Source organism: Octodon degus, unplaced genomic scaffold (assembly GCF_000260255.1).
Source record: "Octodon degus isolate 3935 unplaced genomic scaffold, OctDeg1.0 scaffold00006, whole genome shotgun sequence".
Classification (NCBI taxonomy): domain Eukaryota; kingdom Metazoa; phylum Chordata; class Mammalia; order Rodentia; family Octodontidae; genus Octodon; species Octodon degus.
The window spans coordinates 32,208,579-32,233,222 of NW_004524582.1; the positions used below are offsets into that span (position 1 = coordinate 32,208,579).

The window sequence follows — 24,644 nt, forward strand, 5'->3', positions numbered from 1 at the left end:
CTCCCTCCCGGGTGCCCGCAGGGGCGCGGCTTCTGGTTCTCCGCTGCCAACGCGGGGTGCTGTGCGGTGTGTGTCTCGCGGGGCACGGGCACCTGGTCCCCGGCAGCAGGAGCGGGTGGACGCAATTTCCTGGGGCCGTGGGTTCTCACCGTCGGTAGGCCCGCGGGAGCAGCCATGGAGTCGGGGCGCGCCGGCTGCACCCCGCGGCCGCCCATCCGCCCGCAGCCTGCGCGCCGCGTGCTGGCCGTGCTCTTCCTCGGGCTGCTGCTGGACCTGCTGGCCTTCTCGCTGCTGCTGCCGCTGCTGCCCGGGCTGCTGGAGAGTCACGGCCGCGCGCACGTGAGCCCGGGTGCTCCCCGGCGGTGGGGACGCCCCACCCCGCCGCCTCGGCCTCCCAGCCCCGCGCTCCTCTTTGCAGGACCCGCTGTACGGCTCGTGGCAGCGTGGCGTGGACTGGTTCGCCACGGCGATCAGGATGCCAGCGGAGAAGAGGTACAACAGCGTCCTGTTCGGAGGTACGACCCAGCCCGAGGCCAAGGCTGTCCCTGCTCGGGGGCCTGGTGCTGCTTGGGTCCCCGGGCTTCTTGTTCCTCACTCCTCGCCCCCAATGAGTCGCAGTCTTCTCCTTCTGGGGACTTCTGCACCCTCCTCCATCCTCCTCGCCCTCTCTGGGGGCCACCCCAGTGTGCGGGCCGTGGTCTGAAGCCACCCTGGCCTGGGGCGGCCCTTGACGGTGGCATCTGTCCCCTGATCAGGTCTCATTGGCTCGGGCTTCTCCCTCCTGCAGTTCCTCTGCGCGCCGCTAACAGGGGCCGCCTCGGACTGCGTGGGCAGGCGGCCCGTGATGCTGCTGTCCCTGGTGCGTCACGACTGCCCGTAGGGGGCGGGCCGGCCGGGCAGTGGGGCGCAGCCGTGGTTCCTCCTGCTCCTGTGGCTGAATCGGCTGCATGGAGGCAGCACTGGGAGCACAGGTGGCCCTTGCCCGTCCCCACAGGTGGGCCTGGCCACCTCCTATGCTGTGTGGGCTGCCTCCCGGAGCTTCGCGGCCTTCCTGGTCTCCAGGGTGATTGGGGGCATCAGCAAAGGGAACGTCAGCCTCTCCACAGCCATCGTTGCTGACCTGGGTTCGCCATCGGCCCACAGCCAGGGCATGGTGAGTGTGTACCAGGCCTGCCTGGGGACGCCCAGGCCCTCAGTGCCTACTCACGTGGTGTTCTTCCCAGGCAGTCATTGGCGTGGCCTTCTCCCTGGCCTTCACGCTGGGTCCCATGCTTGGGGCCTCCCTGCCTGTGGAGATGGCGCCCTGGCTCAGCCTGCTCTTCGCAGTGTCGGACCTGCTCTTCATCTTCTGCTTTCTTCCGGAGACCCTGCCCCGGGAGAAGCGGGTAGGGCTGGGGCAGGATTGACAGGCACGGGGTCCCCCATGTGTTGGCTGTGGGGAGGTGGGCTGCCTCCTGTTGTCTAGAAGCTTGGCCTCTGCTCCCCTGGGTCCTGGTCCCGGCCACACGCCCCAGCCTTCTGCCAGGCCTCCCCAACCCTCCTACAGGCACCCTCTGTCACCCTCGGCCTCCGCACAGCTACCAGCCTGCTCAGCCCCCTCGCGCTGCTCCAGTTCGAAGCTGTAGCCCGTGGCCAGGATCCCCCTAACCGAGACAGTAAGGAGCCCGCAGCCTCTTGCCGCCCGCAGCTCCCTCACCTGCCCATTGGGCCCCAGCCCACCTGCACCCGGATGCTTTGTAGGGCTCTGCAGCCTTCGCCGCCTGGGCCTGGTCTACTTCCTCTACCTCTTCTTGTTCTCGGGTCTGGAGTACATCTTGAGCTTCCTGGTACACCAGCGCTTCCAGTTCACCAGGTGGGTCCTCAGGGACACCTGGCCTTGCCCCTGGCCCATGCTAGGGAGCCCCTGCCAGGCACCTGTCCCCAGGCGTTGCGGTCAGTGGCCCATGGCCTCTACTCACTGTCTGCCTCACAGCCTACAGCAGGGCAAGATGTTCTTCTTCATCGGTCTCACCATGGCCACCGTCCAGGGTGCCTACGCCCGGCGGATCCGCCCTGGCAAAGAAGTCACAGCCGTGACATGGGTAGGGCTCCCTCTGCGGCAGGCAGCAGGTAGTGCCCCAGGCAGGGCTGGGCACTGGCCGGGATCTAAAGCCACTGTGCCCCCACAGGCCATGCTGCTGCTGGTGCCAGCCTTCCTCCTCATCGGCTGGGGCTACTCGCTGCCCACACTGGGGCTGGGGCTGTTGCTCTACTCCTTTGGTGAGTGTTTTGTGGGTGGGAGGAACACCAGCACCTCTGGCCTGATGGCTTCTCCTGTGTTCCCACAGCCGCCGCAGTTGTCGTACCCTGCCTGTCCTCCATGGTAGCCAGCTACGGTGAGCACCTCCCTCCCAGAGACTACCTACCTGGCTGGCTGGCGGGGAGGTGAAAAGCACCCATGGCACCTGACGGGGTTTCCCCACAGGCTCACCGGGGCAGAAGGGCACAGTCATGGGCACGCTGCGGAGCCTGGGTTCCCTGGGCAGGGCAGTAGGGCCCATGGTGGCCGCCTCAGGTAAGGGCCTGGTGCAGCACTGAGGACATGTTGTCCTGTCCTCTACCCCGCCACCCCCAGCGTCCTTGCGGTCATGTAGACATGGGCTGGGCTCACCCTCTCTCCCCACAGTGTACTGGCTGGCTGGAGCCCAGGCTTGCTTCACCATGTGTTCGGGGCTTTTCCTGCTCCCTGTCCTCCTCCTGCAGAAACTGAGGCACCCAGCACCAGGGCTCAAGGCTGAGTAGCCGAAGTGCTGCGAGCCCAGTCTGGACCATCGGGGTGACTCCCCACTGCCCAAGTCCCCCATCCTCACCACTCTGCTCCACCCTGACCCACTCCTTGTGAGGCACTGGGAGGAAATCTGGGCAGCGGCCCTGGGTGCCTTGCCCTACTGGCCTTACCCTCCAGGCCCGAGTGGTTCAGTGACAAGGCCTTTGGGCCAGTGCCTCAGGCCCTGGGCCAAGCTTCCAAATGACAAATAAAGCAGCTATTTTGTACCAGTGCGCTCTCCCCAGCAGCTCTGCCCTGCCACCCACCCCACAGACACTTGGGCCAAGGCCTAGTACAGCACTGGGCTCCCCTGCAGCAAAGGGCAGCGCCAGCTGCAGCCCCAGGCAGGGGTCAGGCCCTGGGCGTGGGATGGGCCTCGGGCTTTGGCCCTCCCTGACCTCCTCTGCTGAGCCCAGGCCCAGGATGGACCCTCATCTCTGTCACTGACTGACTGGCATCTCCCAGATACCACTGCGAATTCCAGGGAGGAAGAACAGGTGTCTGTTTAGAACATCTAGGTGAGAAATAGGCACATAGGGGTTGTTTGCACTGGAGCATGAGACACATTCTGGAAACCCTATTTTTAGGAGACAAGGGTATTTTTTTTAAGAACAGAATATATTTATTGGGGGAAAGAAAGTTTCTGTCAGAGAGGGACAGAGGGGGACCCAAGCAGGTTGTCCCCAGAGACAAAGGTAGTTGAAAACTGTTAAGACTTAGGCAAAGAAACTGCTTAAAGAGTTTTATTTGTGAATAAAACATGTTACAATGCAGAAAGAACATCCAGGACCTGTCCTCCAAGTCTGGTCCGTATATGCAACTATATTTCATGTTGTAATACAAAGAATTAGACTACAAAAGTGAAAATTAAGGTCATTGCATATGTGGGATAGAGGAAAGGCAGGAGGAGTGAGAGGAGAGTCCAGGAGAGGCAGGGAGCTTCCTACCACCATAGCGGTGCCCTGAGAGGGCGCACAGCCTGCGGCCAGCTCAGTTCCACCTGGAGTCAGTGGGAGCCATGCTGAGACCTGAGCCTGCCTCTGGCACCAACTCTCCTGAGGGCTGTCCTCTGTGGAATGTAGCAGGAGCCCCCCAGGTTTCCCTACTTGCCAGACCAGCACAGGGAAGGCCCTCAAAACAGGTCATCACCACCCCCAGCCACACAGCTGTTTGCACTACTGGAAGGTCCCAGTTCCATCAAGGGGGAGGAGGTGCAGGCTCCACCGATGGTGCTGTGTGGGGTGGGACACCAGGACCAACTTCCACCTCGAGTTACCTTCTTCAAAACTAGAGTGCCCTCAGGCTGAGGTAAAGTAGGGACAGTCCCACTCCATTCCTAAACCCCCAAACCAGGTGACCAGTGCTCCACTGCAGTATGCCATGGGCTCTAGAGAAAGCTAACACAATGCAGCCTGTTCACAGTCACAGTCAAAAAGGCTAAATGGCAAACCTGCTGAAAGAAAATTCCAGAAAGGACTGTTCCCTCCTGCATCCCTCCCCTGTGACAGGAAGCCAGGGACTCTTGAATCTGGTTTTGGTCAGGGTCACCAGTGAGACCATGCACAGCGAGCTGGGTGCACGTGGGCCATCCTGAGACTGGGCCCAGCTCTGCAGGTAGCCACGGGACCAGGCCACGGTGGGCATGCGAGAGCATCCACAGGATGGGGCCATGTGCAAGATAAAGGGGTCACTGAGCCAGCAGAAGCTACGAGTCAGATTCCGTCACCTGAGACACCTGGGCTGGAGAGCCGAGCAGGGACAGGACGCCTAAGGGCACAAAGAGGAGTAAGGGTTGGGCTCAGGAGGTCGCACCTGTGACCAGAGGAGCAGAGGTCTCTGGGACCTGCCACCAACGCCATGATGGACCCCCCCCCACCCTTGGGAGAACACAGCTCACAGCACTGAGCAGAGGCTCCCAGGCTGAGGGACACTTGTAGCACGGCTCTGCAGGGGTTGGTCATGTGGGGTGGGGCTCTAGCTACATGGTGCTTGGATTTTTGCATTCCATTACACAAGAGGACAGAACAGGACACATAATGAGGACGCTGGTAGAGCCAGAGTCACTTCAGGCAGGACAGCACGTGGTTTGCACAGGGCCTTCAGGAATCACGCTTCTTGCTCTTCTTTAGGAAGGAGGGTGTGCGGAACTTCTTCTTCTTCTTGGACGGGGACTTGCCTGGGGACCCGTCGCTGCCAGGGTCCGCAGCAGACCCCTCCTCGGCAGCCGGGAGGGCTGCCTCTTCAGCCACTGGGGCCGAGGCTGGCTCTGGCTCTGGCTCTGGCTCTGCCGTGGCAGGGGCTGCTGTCTCCTCCTCCACTGGTGGGAAGCCCAATGCTTCTGAAGGCTCATCAGGGGACAGGTCGGGGAGTGTGGGCTTGAAGGTGGCAGCATCACTGTCGTCCACAGAGGGCAGCTCCTGCGGGAGGTCTGGCGGTGGGGGTGGAAGATGATGAGAGCTGGTGGCCTGGCACGGGTGCTGGCTCCAGAGCTGCCACTGTGCGGTTCTATGGCTCTCTGAGGCAAGCCACCCTGCCTAGGGTCTCCTCTACATGAGGGCTGCACAGAGCCATTACAAAGCACACACTCAACCGGGCACACGAGTGAGCACCCACACAGGAAACGCTTTGCTCAGGTATTAGTGGTTGTGACCTTCAGCCTACATCTGGCCCTGCAGCAGCTGGTGTCCCCAGGACAGCTGCAGAGCTGTTAAACAAGGGTGAGGAGAAGGAAGGGCCACGGGCCGAGAGCAGGCTGCACTCTGGGTTGTCTGCGCTGGCAGACTGACAAGGGACCCGTCTCCCCCAGCCTGGGGACACCAGTGTTGGAGAGAAGTTCTAGCCCATCCAGAGTTACTCGCGACTGGCACGTTAGGCAACACCAAATCATTTAATGCTTAAATTCAGCCAGACATCAGCACAGGAGCAGCCTGGCTCCAGGCGCACCAGCCCCAAGCGCTCACCGCTACAGTGGGGGGCAGCTGGAGGGGCCCTGAAGGCCCCTGCCGGTAACTCCATGCCGTGCTTGGAGGAGTGCTGTGCGCACGCTGCAGGCACTATCCTGCCCTGATCAAGCCCAGGAGAACTGAAGTCATTTGACCAAATGTTATTTTTCTTCTTGGCAACACTAGGGTTTAACCCAGGGCTTTGCCGTGAGCTGTGTTCCCAGAGCCTTCCCTTTTTTAAGGCAAGGTTTTGCTCATTCACTGAATTGCCCAGGCTGGGCCTGAGCTTAGAGGCCTCCGGGCTCAGCCTCCTGAGTGCTGGGATGACAGGTGTGCTTCATCTCTTAAAAAGCAAATGCTCCTCTCAGCCCACTTCAAGTTGCCAGTCTCGTTTAGGCATAGGTCCAAGCCATCTGACACATTAGTGCAGAACCTACTTAGCCGGAACCAGCCCACATCTACATCCAGCCCGATCTGGCAAAACCTTTGCATCACACATTTCCAAGCGATGCCTGAAGGCTGAGCCTAAGAGCCTCCTGCAGGCCAGCAGGCGCCGGGCACAGGTGCTCAGCTACTCCTGGGGAGGCCCCATATGGACAGGTACAAAAAAGAAGGCCTCTGTTTTTATTCTAAGTAAACAGAAAACAAAGCTGCAGAAGCAAAGCGGCAGAGAACGAGCAGAGCACGGGGCAGGGAAGGGGAGTGCGGGCCAGGCGTGGCAGTACTTACTAGGGTAACAGGTACTCTTTAGCACATCCATCTCCTGCTGCAAGGCGGCACGAGAGAGAAAAGCACAAGTAGAGAATCTATGCATTGTCACAGCCACTGGGTTCCACTACGGGCCGAGCCATTCTTGGGGAGCACAGAACAGGGAGACATGGGCGGACGAGACCAAGGGACAGACGTGCCGAACGCACACCAAGAGCGGCTGGGGCTCTCAGTGCACCACGGAGCAGCACGCCACATGTCTTGCAGCCACATGAAAGACGGTGTCGCCTCCAGATAGGACGGACAGGAAGTGTGCAAGCAACGGGCAAAACGGACACCAGACGCAAAGGCAGCGTCCGCTGGAAGGTCTGCCCTTCCTCGGGGTCACCCAAGCCCCACTCTGGGGCCTCACATTACTCAGGACTGAGAACAGTAACGAGACTGGGACTCGGCTAGGGCCTTCAGGGCCACATGAGGCGCTGGTTCGAATGCAAATGCACACTCTGTACTCACGTTACAGAACAGTTACCAGTGCGCTGCCAGCCATGCACCCTCCCTCCGAGGGGCTCCATGTGCCCAGAGCTCACCTTCCTCCAGCTTGACAGGGGTGCTGGGGGGCGTGTGGGGCACAGCCGGCTGGTCTGGAGGACTCTTGTCTTTCTGTTCTCTAGAGTTGTCCACAGTCTCTGCAGATGCATACAAAGGGGAAAGAATGTGTAGCACTCGAGACTAGGGACAGCCTGGACCTTGAATGTGCCTGGACACCAGGCATGGGAGGCTGGGTCCCAGCTGCGAGGCTGAGCTGAAGGAGGTCCCAGGGCTGCACCTTTCTTCTCTACGCCCCCTGCCCACCCTGTGCACAGGGTACAGCTCACCACAGGCCCAGAAGCACAGGCCGGAGTCAGAAACCAAGAACCAAAGAAACCTCTCCTCTCCCCTGTGCTCTCAGGGACACAGAGCTGCCAGACACCCCCAGGACAGTGCCTGGCCAGGGCACATCCAGAGCAGGCCTGGCTCCTGGTGCACCTCAGGCTTCCCATAGCGCCCTCTGCAGAGGTCGGGCCAGGACCAAGCTGGAGGCCGGAGTTCCTGAGCTCTCAGCTGACCCTCCTGCTCCTGGCACAAGGAAACTCCTGTCACTCCTCCTCGCCTTCCAGGGATCTGCCCTGGGGAAGCCTGTGCTTGCCATCCCCATGATTACCCCTCGGCCTGCCCCACTCTCCAGTTGGTTGCTAAATGGGGCAAGTTTTCCATCAACAATTTAAGCTTGGCAACTCTTATCCTTTTGTTTGAAATATGCTGAGATATGGACCAGAGTGGGAAAGGCAGGGAGAGACGCTCTGGGTCCAGAATATTCCAAACTGCTAGGTGTGGCAGGACAAGCCTACAATCCCAGCACTGGGGAGGCTGAGGCAGGATGATCCACAAAAGTTTCACACCAGCCTGGGCTACACACTGAGTTCAAGGCCAGCATGAATTAAGAGTGGGACTCTGGGACTCCGTCTCAAAAAAGAAAAAAAAAAAAATCCAAGTCCATTTCTCATACTGAAAAACAGTTATCATAATAACCCTAATTAAAAATAAAAAACCAACTCTTTTCAATGAAAATGTTTCTGTTATCAGCTCAGGACCTCTAGACCCTCGGCTCTTAGATCCAATTCTTGGACCAAAGGCCAGCCATACCTACACATCACCTCCCTTGGGACATAAATGGCTTTGAGGCCTCTAGCAAAACGAGGTGCTGGCCTCTGGCAGTGGGGAGAAAGATGCTTAGCACAGGGGAGGGCCCAGTCTGATCTCAGGATCACAAGAAAACAATACTCAGGCTGGCTTCCCACTAGTCCAAATGAATGGCTTCTCCTTGCCTGACCCCTTGCCCCACGGGACGGAAGTCAGTCAGAAGGACCAGCACCCAGCCCTGCTTGAGCAGTGAGCACAGAACTCTGGGCAGAAGCCCTCAACTCTTTTCTTTTTTTTTTTGAGACTCGATTTCACTATGTAGTTCACGCTGGCCTTGAACTCACAGTGATCCCCCTGCTTCAGCCTCCCAAGTGCTGGGATTACAGGCACGCACCACCACACCCAGCTCCTTGACTGTTTTCTTTCTTCCTTTTCTTTTTTGGCGGAACCCGGGACTGAACTCAGGCCCTAGCGTGTACTCTACTGAGCCACCTCCCCGGCCCTCCTTGACTATTTCCTGAGGACACCTGCACTGCTAGGAGGCCCTGCTGGAAGCTCCTGCAGTCCCGCCCCCACGTGAAGCCCTGCCAGCCAGTGCTCTTCTCAGGTGCAGAGAGTGCTGACGACCCCCACCTGCCCAGCCCCCATGACCAAGGTGAAATGTGGAATGACTCCTGGTCAGCTTCTAACAAGACACAAACTTTGGCCCTGCATGCAGCCGTTCTTGCACACACACACAGTCCCGCTCCGCCTGCTCTCCTGGGGCCGTGCCAGCCGGACGGTGCTCACCTTCACACTCCGCACCCCTCTGCTTCCGCTCCACCTCCCTGCGGTACTCCTCCAGCTCGCGGTCAGTGAGCGCATGGAAGGGGTTGGGGCCCGCAGTGCTCACGATGACATGCGGCTGATACTCCTTCTCAATGATGGCCTTGGAAGCCGTCACCAGCTCCCCCTGTAGATGACAAGAGTGGCGTGGTCTGCAGCAGCCTGGCCAGGAAGGGACTTGCCCTCTTCCCAGGCAGGCTGTAGGCAGGAGCAGGCCTTTAGGGAGCGACAGATGCCCCAAACTACGCCAGCTGGGGCCCAAGGGGTAAACGGAGCTACAGCCTTCAGTGGCTGAAGACATGGCAATAGCTCCGTATCACACAACACACACAACAGGAGAGGAAACCCTACCCTGCCCCATGTCTGAAAGCACAATGGTGCAGATGCACGGTACAGAGGGCCTCTCCCCTTCTGTCCCATCCCTATGACGTCAGACAATGCCGCAGTGAGCACTGCCTATGTGTCCTGGGCGACACCAGCTCCTGAACCTTTCCCCGGACATCCTGGAATAACACGCCCTGCACACTGAGATCTGCTTGAGGATTTAGAAAGCTGCCAGAATCTGCAGAACAACAGCAGTGAGCAAAGTAACCAACAAGCTCCTCAGCTAAGTCCACAAAAAGGGCACAGGGTGGAACTGAGCACCAGCAGGCAAGCACAGAGGCTGCGACAGCCCAAGCAGGCAACTCTGCCCACAGCTCAGCCCCCGGGGCTGGGGGAAGGAAGTGTCCTCACATGGTCTGCAGTCACAGCTGCGCCCACACCCAGGTCTTCACAAGTGCTTCCAGACAGGAAAGAAGACAGGACAGCCCCAGACCACAGAGCCACCTCCACACCCTCCTCTCCCAGCGTGGCCCACACTGCCACAGCCCCTCAGCTGCGCATCACCACACAGCACACAGCCCTGCACCTGGCCAGCAGCACAGCTGCTATGCGAAGGGAGGGTCTTCGGGACTCCTGGCCAAGGGTGCCTCCCAACTAGCCCGACCAGAGGACACCTGAATCACTGAGCAGCAGCCTACCACAGAAAGGACAGCACCTGTGGCTCTGCCAGGAGATGCCCAGCCCTGTTCAGGGGCCTGGCTTATGACCAGCAAGAGGACTCTGCCAGGTTCCCACCGGCCAAGGTCCCCTCACAAGATGGCATTCTGTAAATGCACCCATCCTGTTGTCACTGACAATAAAATGAGGTGACATGAGGCGTGCAGGGCCTCAACTCTTTTAAATTAAATGTACAAAATTAGTAAAGAAAAAAATATCAACAATCTCCTGTCACTGAGCCATCAGGGCCTTGTTCAGAGCTTGTTCTGCGTTGACTTGTTTGTCATAGTGCTGAACGCAGGCCTCGTGTGGGCTGGGCAGGTCCCCACCACCAGGCTACAGCTCAGCCCACTAACCATTTCAAGACAAGGCCTTACTTGCTACACTGCCCTGGCTGGCCTCAAACCTGCAATCTTCCCATGTTCCCAAGAGCTCAGGCTTGATGTCCCAGAGGACAAGCAGGACTTGCATGCTGGGACAGCTCAACAGCAGCGCCCAGGGCCTCCAATGGCAGACACTCCAACCAGACACCTTGGCAAGGCCAGCTGGGAGCAAATGCAGAGGAGAGGGCAGGGGGCCTGCAAAGCGAAGCAGGCTGGGGGTCAGGATGGAGAGGGGCCCATCCCTCCTCCGCAAAGGCTCCTTCCTCCTGGTACCCTGTGAGGAATTCAACCAACACGGATGCCTGAGAAGTATTTCTGTACCTGACTCAGGCAGGGTGGGTGGTAACTCAGCAAGACTTTGTCGAAAACAAGAAATAAAAGGCTGAGGATACAGCTCAGGGCAAAGGCCTGGGTTCAGTCCCTAATGGAAGAGGAGGAGGGGAAGGGGAGAGGAGCCACAAGGGAGGGGAGGGGAAGGAGGGGGGAAGGAGGGCAAGGGGAAGGGAGGGAGGGGCTTTTCTAAGGAAGAGATGCATAGCTGGGGCGCTACTCACAAGATCAGAAAGCCTGTGAGCTGGGCTCACTGCACCGCCCACTTCTCCCACACTGCATGATGGGCACAGTGGGACCCAGAGTTCTTCCCTGGGTGGCAGTATGCAGATGACTTCACAGGCTCTTCTCAGATCAGGCCATTCACAGACAGCAGGAGCCGGGGCAGCCAGGTTCTCAGGGTCTGCATTGAGCTGTTTATGAGCCCAGCAGCAGAGAGCGTTCACATGAGCTCCACAGGCCTCTGCCCCTTTCTATGGGAAGGTCACCCTGCACACTGCCACCATGGGCACTGATGGCCGAGGGGGCCGCTCCTCACAGCCCCCACTCACACAGGCTGGCGGGCAGAAGCAGGAACCTGCATGTCCACCGTATAATGAGTTAATGTAAAACTAAATGTAAAAAATTACTCTGTTCAGGGGCCAGGGAGATGGCTCAGTAGGATAAGTGCTTCCCTGGCAAGAGCAAGGGCCTGAGTTCAATCCCCGGTTCTGAAAAAAAAAAAAAAAATTACTCTGTTCAACTTTCTGTGACCCTGCTTCCTTGTAAGACCACAAGCAGGCTTGGTATACCACTGATAAATCATCAACAGACTGAGAGTTCCCAGAGTAGACCTACAAAATGAATCAAAGTAAAGACTGAACTGTTTCTAACTGTCCACAGTAACTAAGGTGCTGCTGCTAACCAACTGGAAGTGCTGCTGAGGTAGTCAGGACCATGTGCACGCAGACGAACGTTAAACGGGAACCAAACAGTGCGCCCCGAAAGAATGTGCACTGAGTAACGGTCCTGCTGTCCCTCAAGGTGCTGTTCTGTGTTAAATGACAAATCTGCTTGCCAAACAGGATGCAGTTTCCAGCTTTAAAACCACTGTGCTTCCAAGGCTCCTCGCCGTTTGTCCTGTCCTGAGTGAGTACGGTCAAGCAGTCCCGGGCCTGGTAATAAAGGCTCATCAATTCTAACACTGGATTCTGGTCTGGTTTCTATACTGAGAACCCAGAACACATCACATGGGGAGGGGTTAGGACAGTCCCTTCGTTGGCTCCAGCAGAAACCCTGGCTGCCAGACAGCAGCACCGTGCTCCCCAAGGAGCAAGACGGTCTGTACTTGGAGGCTCACCAAAAAGAGGAGAATAAATGACAAAAGCTTCGGCAGAGCACAGCCATGATATCAAAGCAACTCTCGCTGTAAAAATGAGATGTGCAACAATTTGGTCAATGTGGAACAGAGACCAAAGTGCAAATGTTAACTGAAGAAGCGGAGAAGTACAGAACCGAAGCTAGAGAAAGATTTACACATAAAGTAAAGGTGGGGCTCAGGGAAGCACCCCTGGCTGGGCCACTCTCCGGGTCTCATCCCCAGCACTGCAGATAAAACAATCATGTGCGACGCACCAGCGCGCCCTCACGTGGAGCCAGCGTGGCCTGTGCTCTGCCCAGTACAGGCCCAGAGAACACGCGCACAAATGGTGGGGACCCTGCATCTGCTCAGGAAACAGCCAGGGGACTGACACATGCCCACATCTCAACACCTCTGGCTTAGAGCAAAGCCCTCCAAAACGCATTCTGTGACACAAACAGCTGGCCAGAGACAAGATCCACCAAACGCCCTGTCACTGCAGTACTGAAGCGTGCTCTGCAGCACACAAATAGCACCTGGACTCACAACCACATACCACCATGCACCCGAGGTGACAGTGACCACAGCAGCTTACAGCTCAAGGCAACAATACCAAAGACACAATGACAGGGAAGAGCGTGTATCTTCCTGCCTTTTTGGAGAATCTGCTCCAAGAATGGTAGTGGGTAGCAAATTCTAAGGCCAGGGAGAAAAGGGACCCATTGAATTAAGACAAAAATATGCACAATAATGTTCTGAGCAGGAGATCCAGGCAGGAATGTAGAATCCCATCACAGACCTGCTTCTGCCTGGCCCCCCAGTGCAGTGTGGCCCTGCATCTCACAGAGGGCGTGGCAGAGACACAGAGCGGAGCAGTGCCCTCAGTGTCCTCTGGACACAGCACTCACCAACGACCCTACGCCATGCAGCCAGAGCACCCTGCCTGGACATGCTGGGCGTGCATGCACACAGAGAAGCTACGAGCTGGGCTTTGAAAGGTCCATGAGGCCCCCACCCCCGCCCGCAACATTCAAGAAAGTTAGCTGTAGGCTTTTTTTTTTTTTTTTTCGCTTGTGTGGCAGTACTGGGGACTGACTCCAGGGCCTCGTGGTACGAGGCACATATTCCACAACTGAGCTGTACCCGCAGCCTTTTTATGTTTGGTCTGAGATGGGCTACATGAAGTTGCCCAGGCTGGCTTCAAACCTCTGATTCTCCTGCCTCAGCCTTCACGGAAGCTGGGAATACAGGTGTACACCACCCTTTCCGGCTCAGGTGTTTTTTGTTTTTTTTTTCTTTTATAAATGCATCTTTATCACAGGGTGACAAACACAGTCTTGTTTTATTTCTCATTCCTCTGAAATAACATCATTCAATGACACAGCCTCCAACTGCTCAGGTCACAGATGAAGGACCGAGGGAGAAGTTATGCAGGAGCTGTGACAGCTGGCAGGCCCAGAGGAGCCTGTCTGCACTCCGCCTGCTCGAGAGTAAGCTCTGCAGCCCAGAGGCAGGCACTGGCCAGTCACACACAGGACTTTCGAAGCACCACATCATGTACACTGGCCACTTCTCAGCAACAACTTCTAATGCTGCAAACTGCTAATGTATCTCATACCAAATGGTTTAGAGAGAACAGGCAGAACAGAACCTTCTGGACACCTTCGTCAGTAACTCTGAGATTCCTTGTGAGGTACATGAGTAACTGAGAATGCCCGAGAGGGTGGCAGGTGGAGAGCAGGGGCGGGGGGAGCACCGCGCGCCAACAGGAGGTGAGGACAGGGCAGTGAGTACCTTTCTAAAAGAGAGAGACTTAGCGGGACTAAAGGTCTGCTCTGTAAGCTCGAGCCCTTCGATAGTTTCCGTACAGTCAGAGAGGGGTGCATCCTGCAACAGTAAACTCAGTCACCAGAGCACACCAGGCCCAGCCTTGGAAATATCACCTGAGAACACAGGAGGAAGCCAGCTACGAGCATGCAGCAGGGATGTCATCAACAGTGAGGGTGCAATGATGGCTTAGTGCGTGCAGACCCTGAACACAAAACTGGAACTCTAGCTGGCCAAGTAGAGAAAATGCACCACCACTTGTCCACCCCTGAGGAGTCAGGAAAGCACCAGCGGCACCATGAGAGTCAGAGATAACTACTTACACACTGTCTTCGCTGCGCCCCAGGGACGCTCCACAGATATGCATGTGAATGTGGGACACGCTAACAGACGTCCGCCCTGATGACCCAAGCAGTGCTTGTTACAGACGTGAGTATGGAAGCCCTCTCCTAGCGCTTCCGCAGCCCCCAAAGCTGGCAGCACGTGCTCCGCGGGCATGCATGCACTGCCAGGTGCAGGACTGGGGCGGGAGCCATCTTCCGCATGCTCTGCCCAGCTAGGGCACCAGGGAAGGGGCTGGGCTGTCAGAGATTCTCAGCGAAGGTCACTGGGGGCCTATATACTCACCGTACAAGCCCATGCTCACCGAGCTCACAACTCTGCAGCAGATGGCTGGTCACCACCTGCTAAGGCCAGAGCCCTTCTGGGCGCTCACCTGGACAAGGCTCCTGTCCATCACTACACCACACAAGACCTGGGACTGGGGCCCAGCTGTCTTAATGTCCTGCAGGTTCTGCTCTCGAATCTGAGGAGGGAAAGGGGAGACACACACATCAGTAGCACAGAGAAGCCACTCTGCTGTTCTCTGCAGCCCTGTACCGGCACCTCTACTCCGCACAGCCCAGGAAGGTGGGGCAGCCTGCCCAACATGCTGGTGTCCTGTCAGCAGGTGGGGACCCTGACAGGGAACAAGTCCCTCACCGCACTACCTCTGGAGGAAATACTGGCCACACTCTCAGCATTTAGGGACACCACAAACATGCATGGAACACATGTCCCAACACAGCCGCAGCTCTAAGTGCAGGGCAGTGCTGTCTGCTCTGGCCAGGATCAGACCTGCCACTGGGCAGGTACCAGGTCAAGATTTGGGAGCCCAAGAGTATGTACTCACCAACAGGGTGGCAACAACAGTGTTAAGAAAAGGCTTCAACTCCTCTGCAAGAAGCCAGTACCCCTCCCACCCCCAGTCCAGTCCCATCACGAGGACAGCAGGACCCACCTTGTTCCTCATCTCCTGGACCTCTTTGGGGTTAGTGTTCAATGGAACAAACAGGTTAGGGACAGCAGAGGTGGAAGTTCTATGTCCATCCTCCTTAGTCCACTGTAATTTCAAGAACAGTTGAAAAGTCAGGATTATGACAACAATAAGCGACACCACAGCATCCACTGTCCAATCCATGTCACATCTGGTCATGCAGAGAACATCACAGAGAGGACTGAACCAATGACCACGTGTCCTCGGTCACTCAGCAGAGTCACCGTGAGCGTGGGATGTGGCCAAGTGAAAACCAGTGAATGGCAGGAGTCAGAGTCATGGCTGGGAAAGGGCCACCTCCAGTCTGGTGGAATCTGGAGCTCAATACGGGCCGACGCCAGAGCCAGAGGGGCCCCCTGAGACCACTGGTTCACCGCCCTGAGAGTCACCCAACACCAAAGCCAACTGGAAGCGTGAGATGACAGGATCATGAGAAGCAATGAAACGCTACTGCCTGGGCAAGGAAGTCGGGACTGTGGGGCGAGAGTGGGCATCACCAAAGTTTCACGCTGAAATAAATGAGGGCATCAGGGTGCACGGCTTACGTAACGCTTCGACCCCAAAAATTCCTGTATTCGCACTCATACAGTAGCTACCTGGCCGAAGGGTTTGGTGACGTCAAGTATTTCAGGTAACAGAGTGCTTTTAGGGTCACCAAGGACCCCAAGCCCCGAGCACTTCATGAGGCCTTAAGGCTGTTTCAGGTGTCAGTGCACACCCTCAGCGTGCTAAGCCTTCCACACAGAAGCGTGCTTTTGGATCTCCAATCGAGTCTGAGAGTTTTGGTCAAATTCTCATCTGTAAGCATGAGTAGGCACTGAACCCTAAAGCAAGCCACCCTACACAGCGAGGGCTCTCCGCCTTTCAGTGCACCTTCCAGAGGCGACTTCCAAGGGAGCAACGCAACTTCAGATGCTGAGCCACCGCGGGGAGTGAGGGATGGGCATGGAGCTGCGGGTACTCACTGATGGCCATCTTCTCAGAAAAAACAACTCCGGCGTTTTATTAAAAATAACTTTTAGTCAAGCATGAAAACAGCCACTTCAGAAGTAGGAACACATTTTTCAAATGAGTAAGAATCAGTATAAATTAAAATATACCAACCTGGCAGCACTGCACGGAATCTGAGTTACTTCAGAACAGAAAGGAGACAGGGAGAGATGCTGAACAAAGCCCTCACGGGGCACACAGACTCACACACCAAAGAACTGGGTGTCTGCCAGGCTAAGTTACAGAGCTCAGTGCTGCACTGTGTGCACCGGAAAGGCAGTCGGGCAAGGTGCAGGATGCTGGCAGCCCCAACCCGGCTTTGTCTGTTCCTCTTTCTTCAACACATAAAACAAATGAAAAAGGGAGGGAGCAGGCTGCACCTCCTTGCCCTGATGCTGCACACGGGCACCAGGGCTTCTCACCACTGTGAACCAGGAAGCACCAGAGCCACCTGAGAGAGGTAAACCTTTTGCTTTTCTTTTTTATGTCTATAAAATAAAGGCACTGTTACAAGGCAAAGCTTGCTGTCTGCTTGGCCGCTGCTCGAGAACACTGGGCTGCTGAGCTTCCAGGGCGCCTGCGCTGTGGGAAAGGGCCTCGCCTACAGACCCATCGAGACCTGTCCTCTGAGAGCCACAGGCCCTGTGCGCAGGGGCCCTGACAGGCTGGCAGCGCCGTGGCCAAAGCTGCAGACGGCCCCCACTGCACTTGGGTCATGCCGCACCCCGAGGAGCCAGACTCGCCTCCACGGCCATCTACTCACATGCAACAGTCCATGCAGAGAGCAGCTGGCATGGTGCTCGGAGGCTTTGGGACAGGCAGGGAGCGACATGGAGAGCGGACTGGGTGCCAGGAGGGCAAACTGCTTAAGACAACACTAGCAACAAGAGAACATCGGAGCCACTGAAGCTCACAACACCCAAGCATCAGATCTGGGACTGAGCAGCCTGCTCAACCAGGAAACACCAGAGTGCTCAGACATGACTGCACACCAGTACCAGGTGCTCTACACGGGGTTAACGAGCATGAGCTTGTGAGGGCTTTTGTAAGCGTAAAGACAGCTTGGGGGAGTGAGCAGAAGAGAGGCTATGTCTTAAGCAGTTCCACTGGACAGCATTACTTAGATTTTGGGTAGGGCATGAAGTGGACTTGGGGTCCGAGGAAAGTGAGTTAGTAAGAAGAGGCTGGCAGGTCCAGCCATGGGGCCGGGTCCCAAAGCCTCCGAAGCCCCAGCTGCCCGACTCGCTCTATGTCATCTAACTATGAACAGTAAGTAGGCACAGACCAAGCAGTTGGTAATACAGCTTGGCACGCAGACACCGGACGAGAGAGACTGCAGCAAGGGTTTCACGTGATCGTGTGTAATGTTCGTCCACACCTTAGTCTTCGACTTGGGACTGCTTCCATTCTGCCCTTCCTCAGAAGCTTCCTCAGCTCGGCCAGAGTTCAGCCACCTTGTCTTCTCCCGCTGCTGCTTCTGAAAACTGTGTCTGAGAGGGGAGCAAGTGCCTGAGTCACCGTCACTGGCGAAGGAGTAGCCTGTGACACTGGCAGGAACCTCCACATCGCTGTATTTTTTAGATTTCTCTCTCAGAGCAGGGTATCGATAAGGGTAACCGGTTCTGTAACCCTAGGAGACAGAGACAGGGAGGGCAGTCAACACTCCAGAGGGTGAACAGATTCACTTGGGAGCACTACAAAACAGCACGTACAGAAGAGAAGCTCAGCCTCACCCCTAAGCGCGCCGCTAGGGAAACGAGACAGGGTGTGTGTTTGCCATACTGACCATCCAACTTAGGTTTCATCCCCAGGCATCTTGTCTGTAGGCTGGTTGTTTGTTTTGAGTCTCGGGATGCAATTCAGGCTGGCTCAAACTCACAGTGATCCTCTTACCTTAGCCTCCCATGTGCCAGGACTATAGGAGTATGCCAACATCCCTGGCTTCTCAGTCTTTAAAAAAATTTTTTTTTCCTTATTAATAGACTGAGATTGAACTCAGGGCCTCTGCACTGAGCTACAGTTCCAGGCCTCTTTATACACTTTTTTAAAAGTCTTGCTAAGTTGACAGTTGTTCAAGTGGGCCTAGAACCTGTGACCCCAACCTCAGCATCCCTACATGCTAGGATTAGTATGCGCCCTTGTGCCCAGCTTGAAAGACAAGCTCTGACACACGTACAATGGACAGTCGTGCCCCTCCTGATGGAGCTAACCAGACATGACCTGTTACGCTCCCAGCTGGCAGAACTCACAGGTGGCGAAGGGCCACACTGCTTGCAAAGCCAAGCACTGTCCTATAGGTCTGAAGCAAGCTGCTACCCACACTGCCCTGTAAAGAACTGGGTCCTTGGAACCAATGGCTCTGCCACGGATCCCTCTGACGAGAAAGCTCTGGACTGCATCCACACCCTAGGCTCCACCTGCAGTTCTGTGCCTCCTTGAGCCCGGTGGGCTATGCTCCCACCCCACAGAATCCAGCAAGAAATAAAGGGGGCAGCACAGTGACAGCTGCTTGCAGACAGGAACTGGTCAAATGACCCAACACAATCTCCTAGTCACTCACAGAACTGCACCATGTGTGACAAGAGGACCTGGGCACCCAAGGGAAACAGGACTCGGGTAACATGCAGTCATCCTGCTGCCAGGGCGCCACAGCACTGCCCCTAGCCAACATGAGGCACACCTGGAGCCCAGCTCCTGAGGCTCTGAGGCAGCAGGACTGCCTAAGACCAGGAGTCCAAGGCAAGCCTGGGGAATAGAGCCTCTGCAGGCAGGAAAATCACTCTCCCCCTAAAAAACCAAGAAACATTCTTTCTCCCTTTTGGGTTGTTCTCTTTTGGGGGTCACTCCTTTAATATACACAAAAGATGGGTGATAATCACTGAGAGGGTATTTTTTAGTTTCTGAAACTTTGCTGAGACGGGAAGGTGTCATCACTAGGACTTTTCCACTGTGAGCACGCTTTGTTGAGGTGTAATGGAAGAGAATGACTCAGCCCTAAAAATGCCATCTCCAGAAACACAGATCTTATTAATTCAACTCTCCACTCGCCGGGAGGCAGGATTCGGAGCTGGCTCTGTGACTGCAGGACCCAGCCCCAGCCCAGGCCATCAGCCAACCCTCACAGAGTACGTGGTATTCTGTAAACTCCAGCCCATCAAGACTAGACTAGCGCTAATATTAAGACCTCTAATACTGTATCAGCCTCATAGTTAAAAACTTGGGGAGGAAGGGGGGCTCAGTAGTTTAATATGTGCTTAAGTATATGCAAGGCCTTGGGTTCAATACCCAGCAAGCAGCATACACACATGCACATTCTATGTACATGTGTAATGTGTGTACACTTGTTCTTTCCTAGACAAACTCTTTTCTTTTAATGTTTTATTTATTTGGTACAAGGCCTCACTATACAGCTTGACTGGCACGGCATGCGGTACCAGGGATCAAACCTGGGTCCTCACACTTGCCAGGCAAGTGCTTAGACCCCCCAAGCTATCTCCCCAGCCTATTTCTTAGTATGGAACCATCACCTATTCTCTTCTACCTAACTCAGTCATCAGCAAACATTAAATGCAGCAGATCAGACATTAAACTAAAACCTGGACTAGGATCAGTGCATGTTGTCCAGTTCATGTCTAGCACACTACACAGCATTCTCATTTTTGTTTTCTGTTCTGTTGCTTTTGAGACAGGATCTCACTATGTAGTTCAGACTGGCCCTGAACTCACTATGTAGCCAACCCATATTCAAACTCATGACGATCCACCCGCCTCAGCCTCCTGAGTGCTGGCAGGTATGCACCACCACACCTGTCATCAGCCTTCTAATATTAGAAGTCACCTGTTCATATCCATGCACCCTGGAGAGTCTGCAGAAGGAATGTCTCCTATAGATCATTTATCTCCTGCTTCCTGTCCTATTCAGCCTGCGACTGCTCTCGCCTCCATGTGCCTCTGCCCTGCTCCTAGACTACCTGTGAGCTGCTCTTCTTGACTCTCCTCTTCTTTCCCCTTCTTCTCATGACACTTCTTGGCAGAGACGCCGTGCAATGTCCATGTCCTACAAGGAAGCAGCTGTACATCTGGCATGCTCAGCACCCCTCGCCTGGGGGACTTTCCTAAGTGACACCTGCCTGGCTCTCACCACACTGCAAATACTTCTTCTGTCTTTGTCTTTCCTGTTGGCCCCTGCCTCTCCTGTGGCTTTCCGTAAGTGATGCTGGCTCTAGGCTCCCACCTCTGCAGCGCTCACAAACAGAGCACCAGGCCGCCGTTGAGTCTGGGGTCTGTCCGCTCCCCTTTCTGAGCCATGAGTTCCTAAGGCAAGAGCTACATCGAGCCATGGCATTAAGATGGGCACCAGAGCCGCAGGAGTGGGAGCCCCTGCAGGCAGTGCGCTCACACTGTGTGCTCCATGACTTCCAGGCCAGTGTTCTCCTCAGGGCCTAGGGAAGGGATCTATGTAGGAGGGGCAAGCTCCGGGGCACCCCTGCAGCTCCCTGGCAGCGCATCCTCCCAGCCCCATGGCTGTGTCTGCACAGACGCATTCCTTCTCTCTACTTGGCCATGCAGGGTCCTGCCTGTCCCTTGAGGCTTTTTCCACCCTTTTACAGAAAACTCTCTCCCTAATCTTTGCAAAGGAACAAAATCCCTCCCTCCAACCTTTAACACAGACCACATCCAGCCGGGCACTGGCAACACTTGCGACTGCCTGGTACAACGGGAGCCAACAGTCCGGCCCTCTGGGCCATGCTAGACTCTTGTCCCTACAGCATGGCACCTGCCCCAAAGAAGACAGATAGCAAGGACACACACCCAAGCCCCATGCATGCAGTGCAGCTTCCTAGCAAAACAGACCCACAGCTGCCTACTTGAGAGTCCCTCTGCAGCTGGCTGTGATGCTGGCTGCTGGCTACCTGCTGACCCTGCAAAGCTTGCTGCGGGGCTCCTGTCCCCACCAAGCCCCAACATCTGGTTACCTTAAAAAAACAGGATAACGTACAAAACTGAGACCTCTGTATTTTATCATAATTTAGCCTAAAAGTTAAAAAAACATTTCTATGTACCCATGTCCTATGGTGAATGTAATCCTATACTACAAACACATACTAATAAAAATTTAAAGGCTGGGTAGATAGCTCAGCAGTCTAGCACCTGCCTGGCAAGCACAAGGACCCGTGTTCAATCCCTGGCACCACATGCAGTACCAGCCCTATGCTGAGCTGGCCACCAAAACCAGGTATGGCAGCACACACCCATAATCCGAGGGCTAGGAAGGCTGAAACAGGAGGATCACCATGAGTCTGAGCTGCGTAGTAAGACCCTATACCAAATCAATCAATCAATCTTTTTAAAAAAATTTAAATGTGCTTTGTGATTTTTTGTTTGTTTTGTTTTGTCTTTTTTGAGACAAGATCTCACTATGCCATTCAGGCTAGCCTTCAACTCACTTTGTAGTCCATGCTGGTCTTTTTAAATTTATTTTTTGTTTATTTTTGGTCCCCCCCCCCCATGCTCGTCTTGAACTTGCAATATCCTCCTGCCTCAGCCTCCCAAGTGCTGGGATTATAGGCATGTTTCACCACAGCCAGCTTTGTGATGATTTCTGAGGGTGAATCATCCAGACAGGCATGACGGTGGCCATTTTGCTTGCAGTGAAGGCATCGACATCTGCGCCGTCACAACGAAACTTGTATTACCAGCTGGAGGCACCATTCTTACCAGATTATCCAGCATCCGCATGAGGGCTTCAAATTCCTGCTCCCCAATCTGCCACTTGGGAGGTGACCCACTGCCTTCCCCCTCTGGAGGTCCTGGGGAACGAGACTTGGCTTTGTACTTCCCAGGGTCCAGCAGAACTAGGTTGTCTGGTCCTCCTGAGCTGGCCAGAGTCCGAACCTTTTCCAAAACAAGCAAATATGATGGCTTGTGTTCCAGAAATCAAAAGCATCAGATGACTGGGGGACACGTGGACAGAAAGGTAGGTTTCAACAGAGAGCAAGTCACTACAATATGGAAATAAAAACACAGGGCAGACGGCGACAGCCCCGTCACAACGTCATTGCCAGCATGTTTTCCTCAGCATGTCAGAGACACTGGGCACTCAAGCTTAGTGCAGAATGGGAGAACAAAGCGCCCTTAGGGACCCCCAAGGTCTTGGAATCTTAGGGCAGCACTGGGGCTGGGCCTGAGCAGAGGACACAGGACATGCCTCCACCTCTGTTCTTGCTTTTCCTGCATATGACATACATAAGGTACACAATATGGTGCTTGGGACACATCGGTACTCCAAAAGTGCTAACCACTTATGTTATTTGAAAAAGAAAAAATTAGAAATGAAAAGCCCAGCACTCTGTGGTGACGTAAGTTGGTGCAATGGTACCTGTTGCGGTAGAATCTGCGCCAACCACATGGCCATGACCTACCTGAATCTCACAGGCCACCACCAGGTTATGGATATAGTAGAATGCCTCCTCCACACTCTCTCCAACAGACACGAGCCCATGGTTCCGCAGAATAAGCACCTGCAGAGGAGCAGGGCGTTCTGTGGAGCCAGCAAGCACACCAGCTTCCTCAGCTCCTCCAGCCATGCACTGAAGCCCAGAAGAGGCCCCACTGACCTTGCTTGTAGGCCCCAGATTCTTCTGAATCGACACCTTCTCCTCCTCATCAACCAGAATGCCATGATAGTCGTGATAGGCCACTTCTCCAAGGGACAGCGCCTCCGGGGAGATCGGCAGGAGGCCACACTTCATTGCAGACACCTAGGGATCAAGCAGTCACCAGGAAGGAAGGAGGAGACAGCGTTAAACTGCAACCCAGGACAGGCGAACACTTTCCTCACAGAATTGCAGAATGGGGGAGTTGTTTCATTTTGTTCACTTTTTGGAATAACTGGAGTTGTGAACTTTCCAATATAAAGTGGACTCTAGGCCTTGGTGTGCATAGCCAGCAGCACCTCAGGAAAAAGCCCGTGGCCTTGCGCTTCCCACTGGTCACACACACTGTGGAGGACTCGGTGACCCAGAGCCTGAGTCCACACAAGGAGCGATGATGAGTCCCAAAGATGTTCCCAGTGTGAGGATCTGTGTGTTTCCCTGCTTAAATGGCAGGTAAGAGCAAAATACCTGAAAATTAGTTAAAACCAAGGTATAGAAGTTTAGGACAGAGCCAGCCAAAAAGCTCAGTGGATTAAAGTCCTACAAGCAGGCGCAGGGGCCGGGGAGTTCGATCCCTGGGCCTGCTGTGCTGGCCCTGCCCCTGGGGTGCACTGCAATGGCAATTGAGACTAGGCGTGGTGGTGTGCGCCCGTAATCCCAGCTCTTGGGAGTCTGTAAACAGGTGGATCACTGAGTCCAATCTAATAGCGAGACCCTGAACACCCTGTAGACTCTTCCCTAAAATACAAAAAAAAAAAAAAAAAGTTTAGGACAGCTATAATTTCTCAAACTAAAAAAAAATCTAAAGGGCTCCATGTCCCTGCGAGTTTCCTGAAATCCTCCAGAGCTCTCCTTTAATATGCTAATGTAGACAGACTTCCAGGCAGCTAGGAGTGTGATGACTCTAGATTGACAGACTCAAAAATGTAGTCAGTATTCCGTAGAGGAAAGTTTATCTGAAAAGACAATGGCACATGTAGCCCCTTTCGGAGTATTAATTTCAAAAAGAAATTCCCTTATGAAGCAGAGTTATTCTGATACTCCCCACCCTGCTGGACAGCAGCTACCACTGAGCTGTAGAAGCAGCCCTGGCTTTTATAGGTAAGTGGATGCAACCAGAAACCACACTCCTAAGTACAACCCACCAGACTTACACGTGTAAACACTGTGTCGTCTCCCTAGCGTAAGAACCTGAAAGAGCAAGTAAGATCCAAAAGGTACAATAGATATTGTAAAAGGAAAACTGCTCAGAATGAAAGAATACTTAGAATGAGGCAAAGAGCAAAGAAGGGGAAGATATGTACGTATACCTAAGCTAGCTAAGATAACTGTACTACTAATTTCTATAGTTCACTGAGAGCAACAGATAGTGCCTATACTGTCGGCCGACTCTGCATGCCTGTTTCCGGTAATCCGAGCAACTACTCCGAGGAGAACGACATGCAATATAACAGCCACTGTTAATCTCCTGTCATCTTGCTTTGAAATGCTGTGTTGTTTTCATAGCATTTTGTCCCCCACCTCTCCTTAAGAAAAAAAGAGAATCAGCCCTGGAAAATTTTAAAATACATTACATGGAGCTGGGCAAGGCGGTACGTGTCTGTCATCCCTCGGGGAGGCTGGAGCAAGAGGACCACAAGTTCAAACCCATCCTGAGCAAATTGGTGACTGTTATTATTTTTTAAAAAATAATTTTAAAAGGGGGAGTTAGATATGTAGTTCAGTGAAACAGCCTTGGGTTCAGCACCCAGTACCACGCCTATTATCTGTAACCATATTCTTAAAAGTAACTGAAAGGTTCT

General features: G+C 54.8%; 2 protein-coding genes across 15 annotated transcripts in view; one reads left to right on the forward strand and one right to left on the reverse strand.

Moving 5' to 3' along the window:
• The first annotated feature begins 97 nt into the window (after window positions 1-97).
• On the forward strand, window positions 98-3,036 carry Mfsd10 (major facilitator superfamily domain containing 10). The gene is made up of 12 exons (XM_023700033.1): window positions 98-339; window positions 419-515; window positions 756-859; window positions 995-1,153; window positions 1,224-1,385; window positions 1,547-1,655; window positions 1,741-1,852; window positions 1,973-2,081; window positions 2,169-2,259; window positions 2,328-2,375; window positions 2,465-2,554; window positions 2,666-3,036. The coding sequence occupies exons 1-12, from the start codon at window positions 175-177 to the stop codon at window positions 2,779-2,781; spliced, it is 1,362 nt and encodes a 453-aa protein (XP_023555801.1). The 5' UTR covers window positions 98-174; the 3' UTR covers window positions 2,782-3,036.
• A 1,282-nt stretch (window positions 3,037-4,318) lies between these two features.
• The window catches only part of Add1 (adducin 1), a 31,952-nt gene continuing 11,626 nt past the window's right edge, over window positions 4,319-24,644 (reverse strand). Inside the window, exons 6-16 of one of the 14 annotated variants that reach the window (XM_023700052.1) lie at window positions 22,804-22,947; window positions 22,609-22,707; window positions 21,905-22,081; window positions 17,472-17,816; window positions 15,161-15,262; window positions 14,597-14,686; window positions 13,849-13,941; window positions 8,926-9,088; window positions 7,044-7,142; window positions 6,478-6,511; window positions 5,146-5,234 (exon numbers count right to left, since the gene is read on the reverse strand). In XM_023700052.1, coding sequence (XP_023555820.1) covers window position 5,234; window positions 6,478-6,511; window positions 7,044-7,142; window positions 8,926-9,088; window positions 13,849-13,941; window positions 14,597-14,686; window positions 15,161-15,262; window positions 17,472-17,816; window positions 21,905-22,081; window positions 22,609-22,707; window positions 22,804-22,947 — 1,347 coding nt within the window. In that variant the 3' untranslated portion in view covers window positions 5,146-5,233. Of the gene's footprint in view, window positions 5,235-6,476; window positions 6,515-7,043; window positions 7,143-8,925; window positions 9,089-13,848; window positions 13,942-14,596; window positions 14,687-15,160; window positions 15,263-17,471; window positions 17,817-21,904; window positions 22,082-22,608; window positions 22,708-22,803; window positions 22,948-24,644 lie in introns of those variants that run through there. The other 13 variants (XM_023700043.1, XM_023700036.1, XM_023700035.1 and 10 more) reach the window with 13 other exon arrangements.

What these genes read in the sequence shown, in the direction of transcription:
- Mfsd10 (XM_023700033.1), top strand. Translation starts at nt 175, where the DNA reads ATGGAGTCGGGGCGCGCCGGCTGCACCCCGCGGCCGCCCATCCGCCCG. An exon ending in CGGCCCACAGCCAGGGCATG is followed by an intron (nt 1,154 to 1,223) that starts GTGAGTGTGTAC and finishes TGTTCTTCCCAG; the next exon opens with GCAGTCATTGGCGTGGCCTT. An exon ending in GCTGTTGCTCTACTCCTTTG is followed by an intron (nt 2,260 to 2,327) that starts GTGAGTGTTTTG and finishes GTGTTCCCACAG; the next exon opens with CCGCCGCAGTTGTCGTACCC.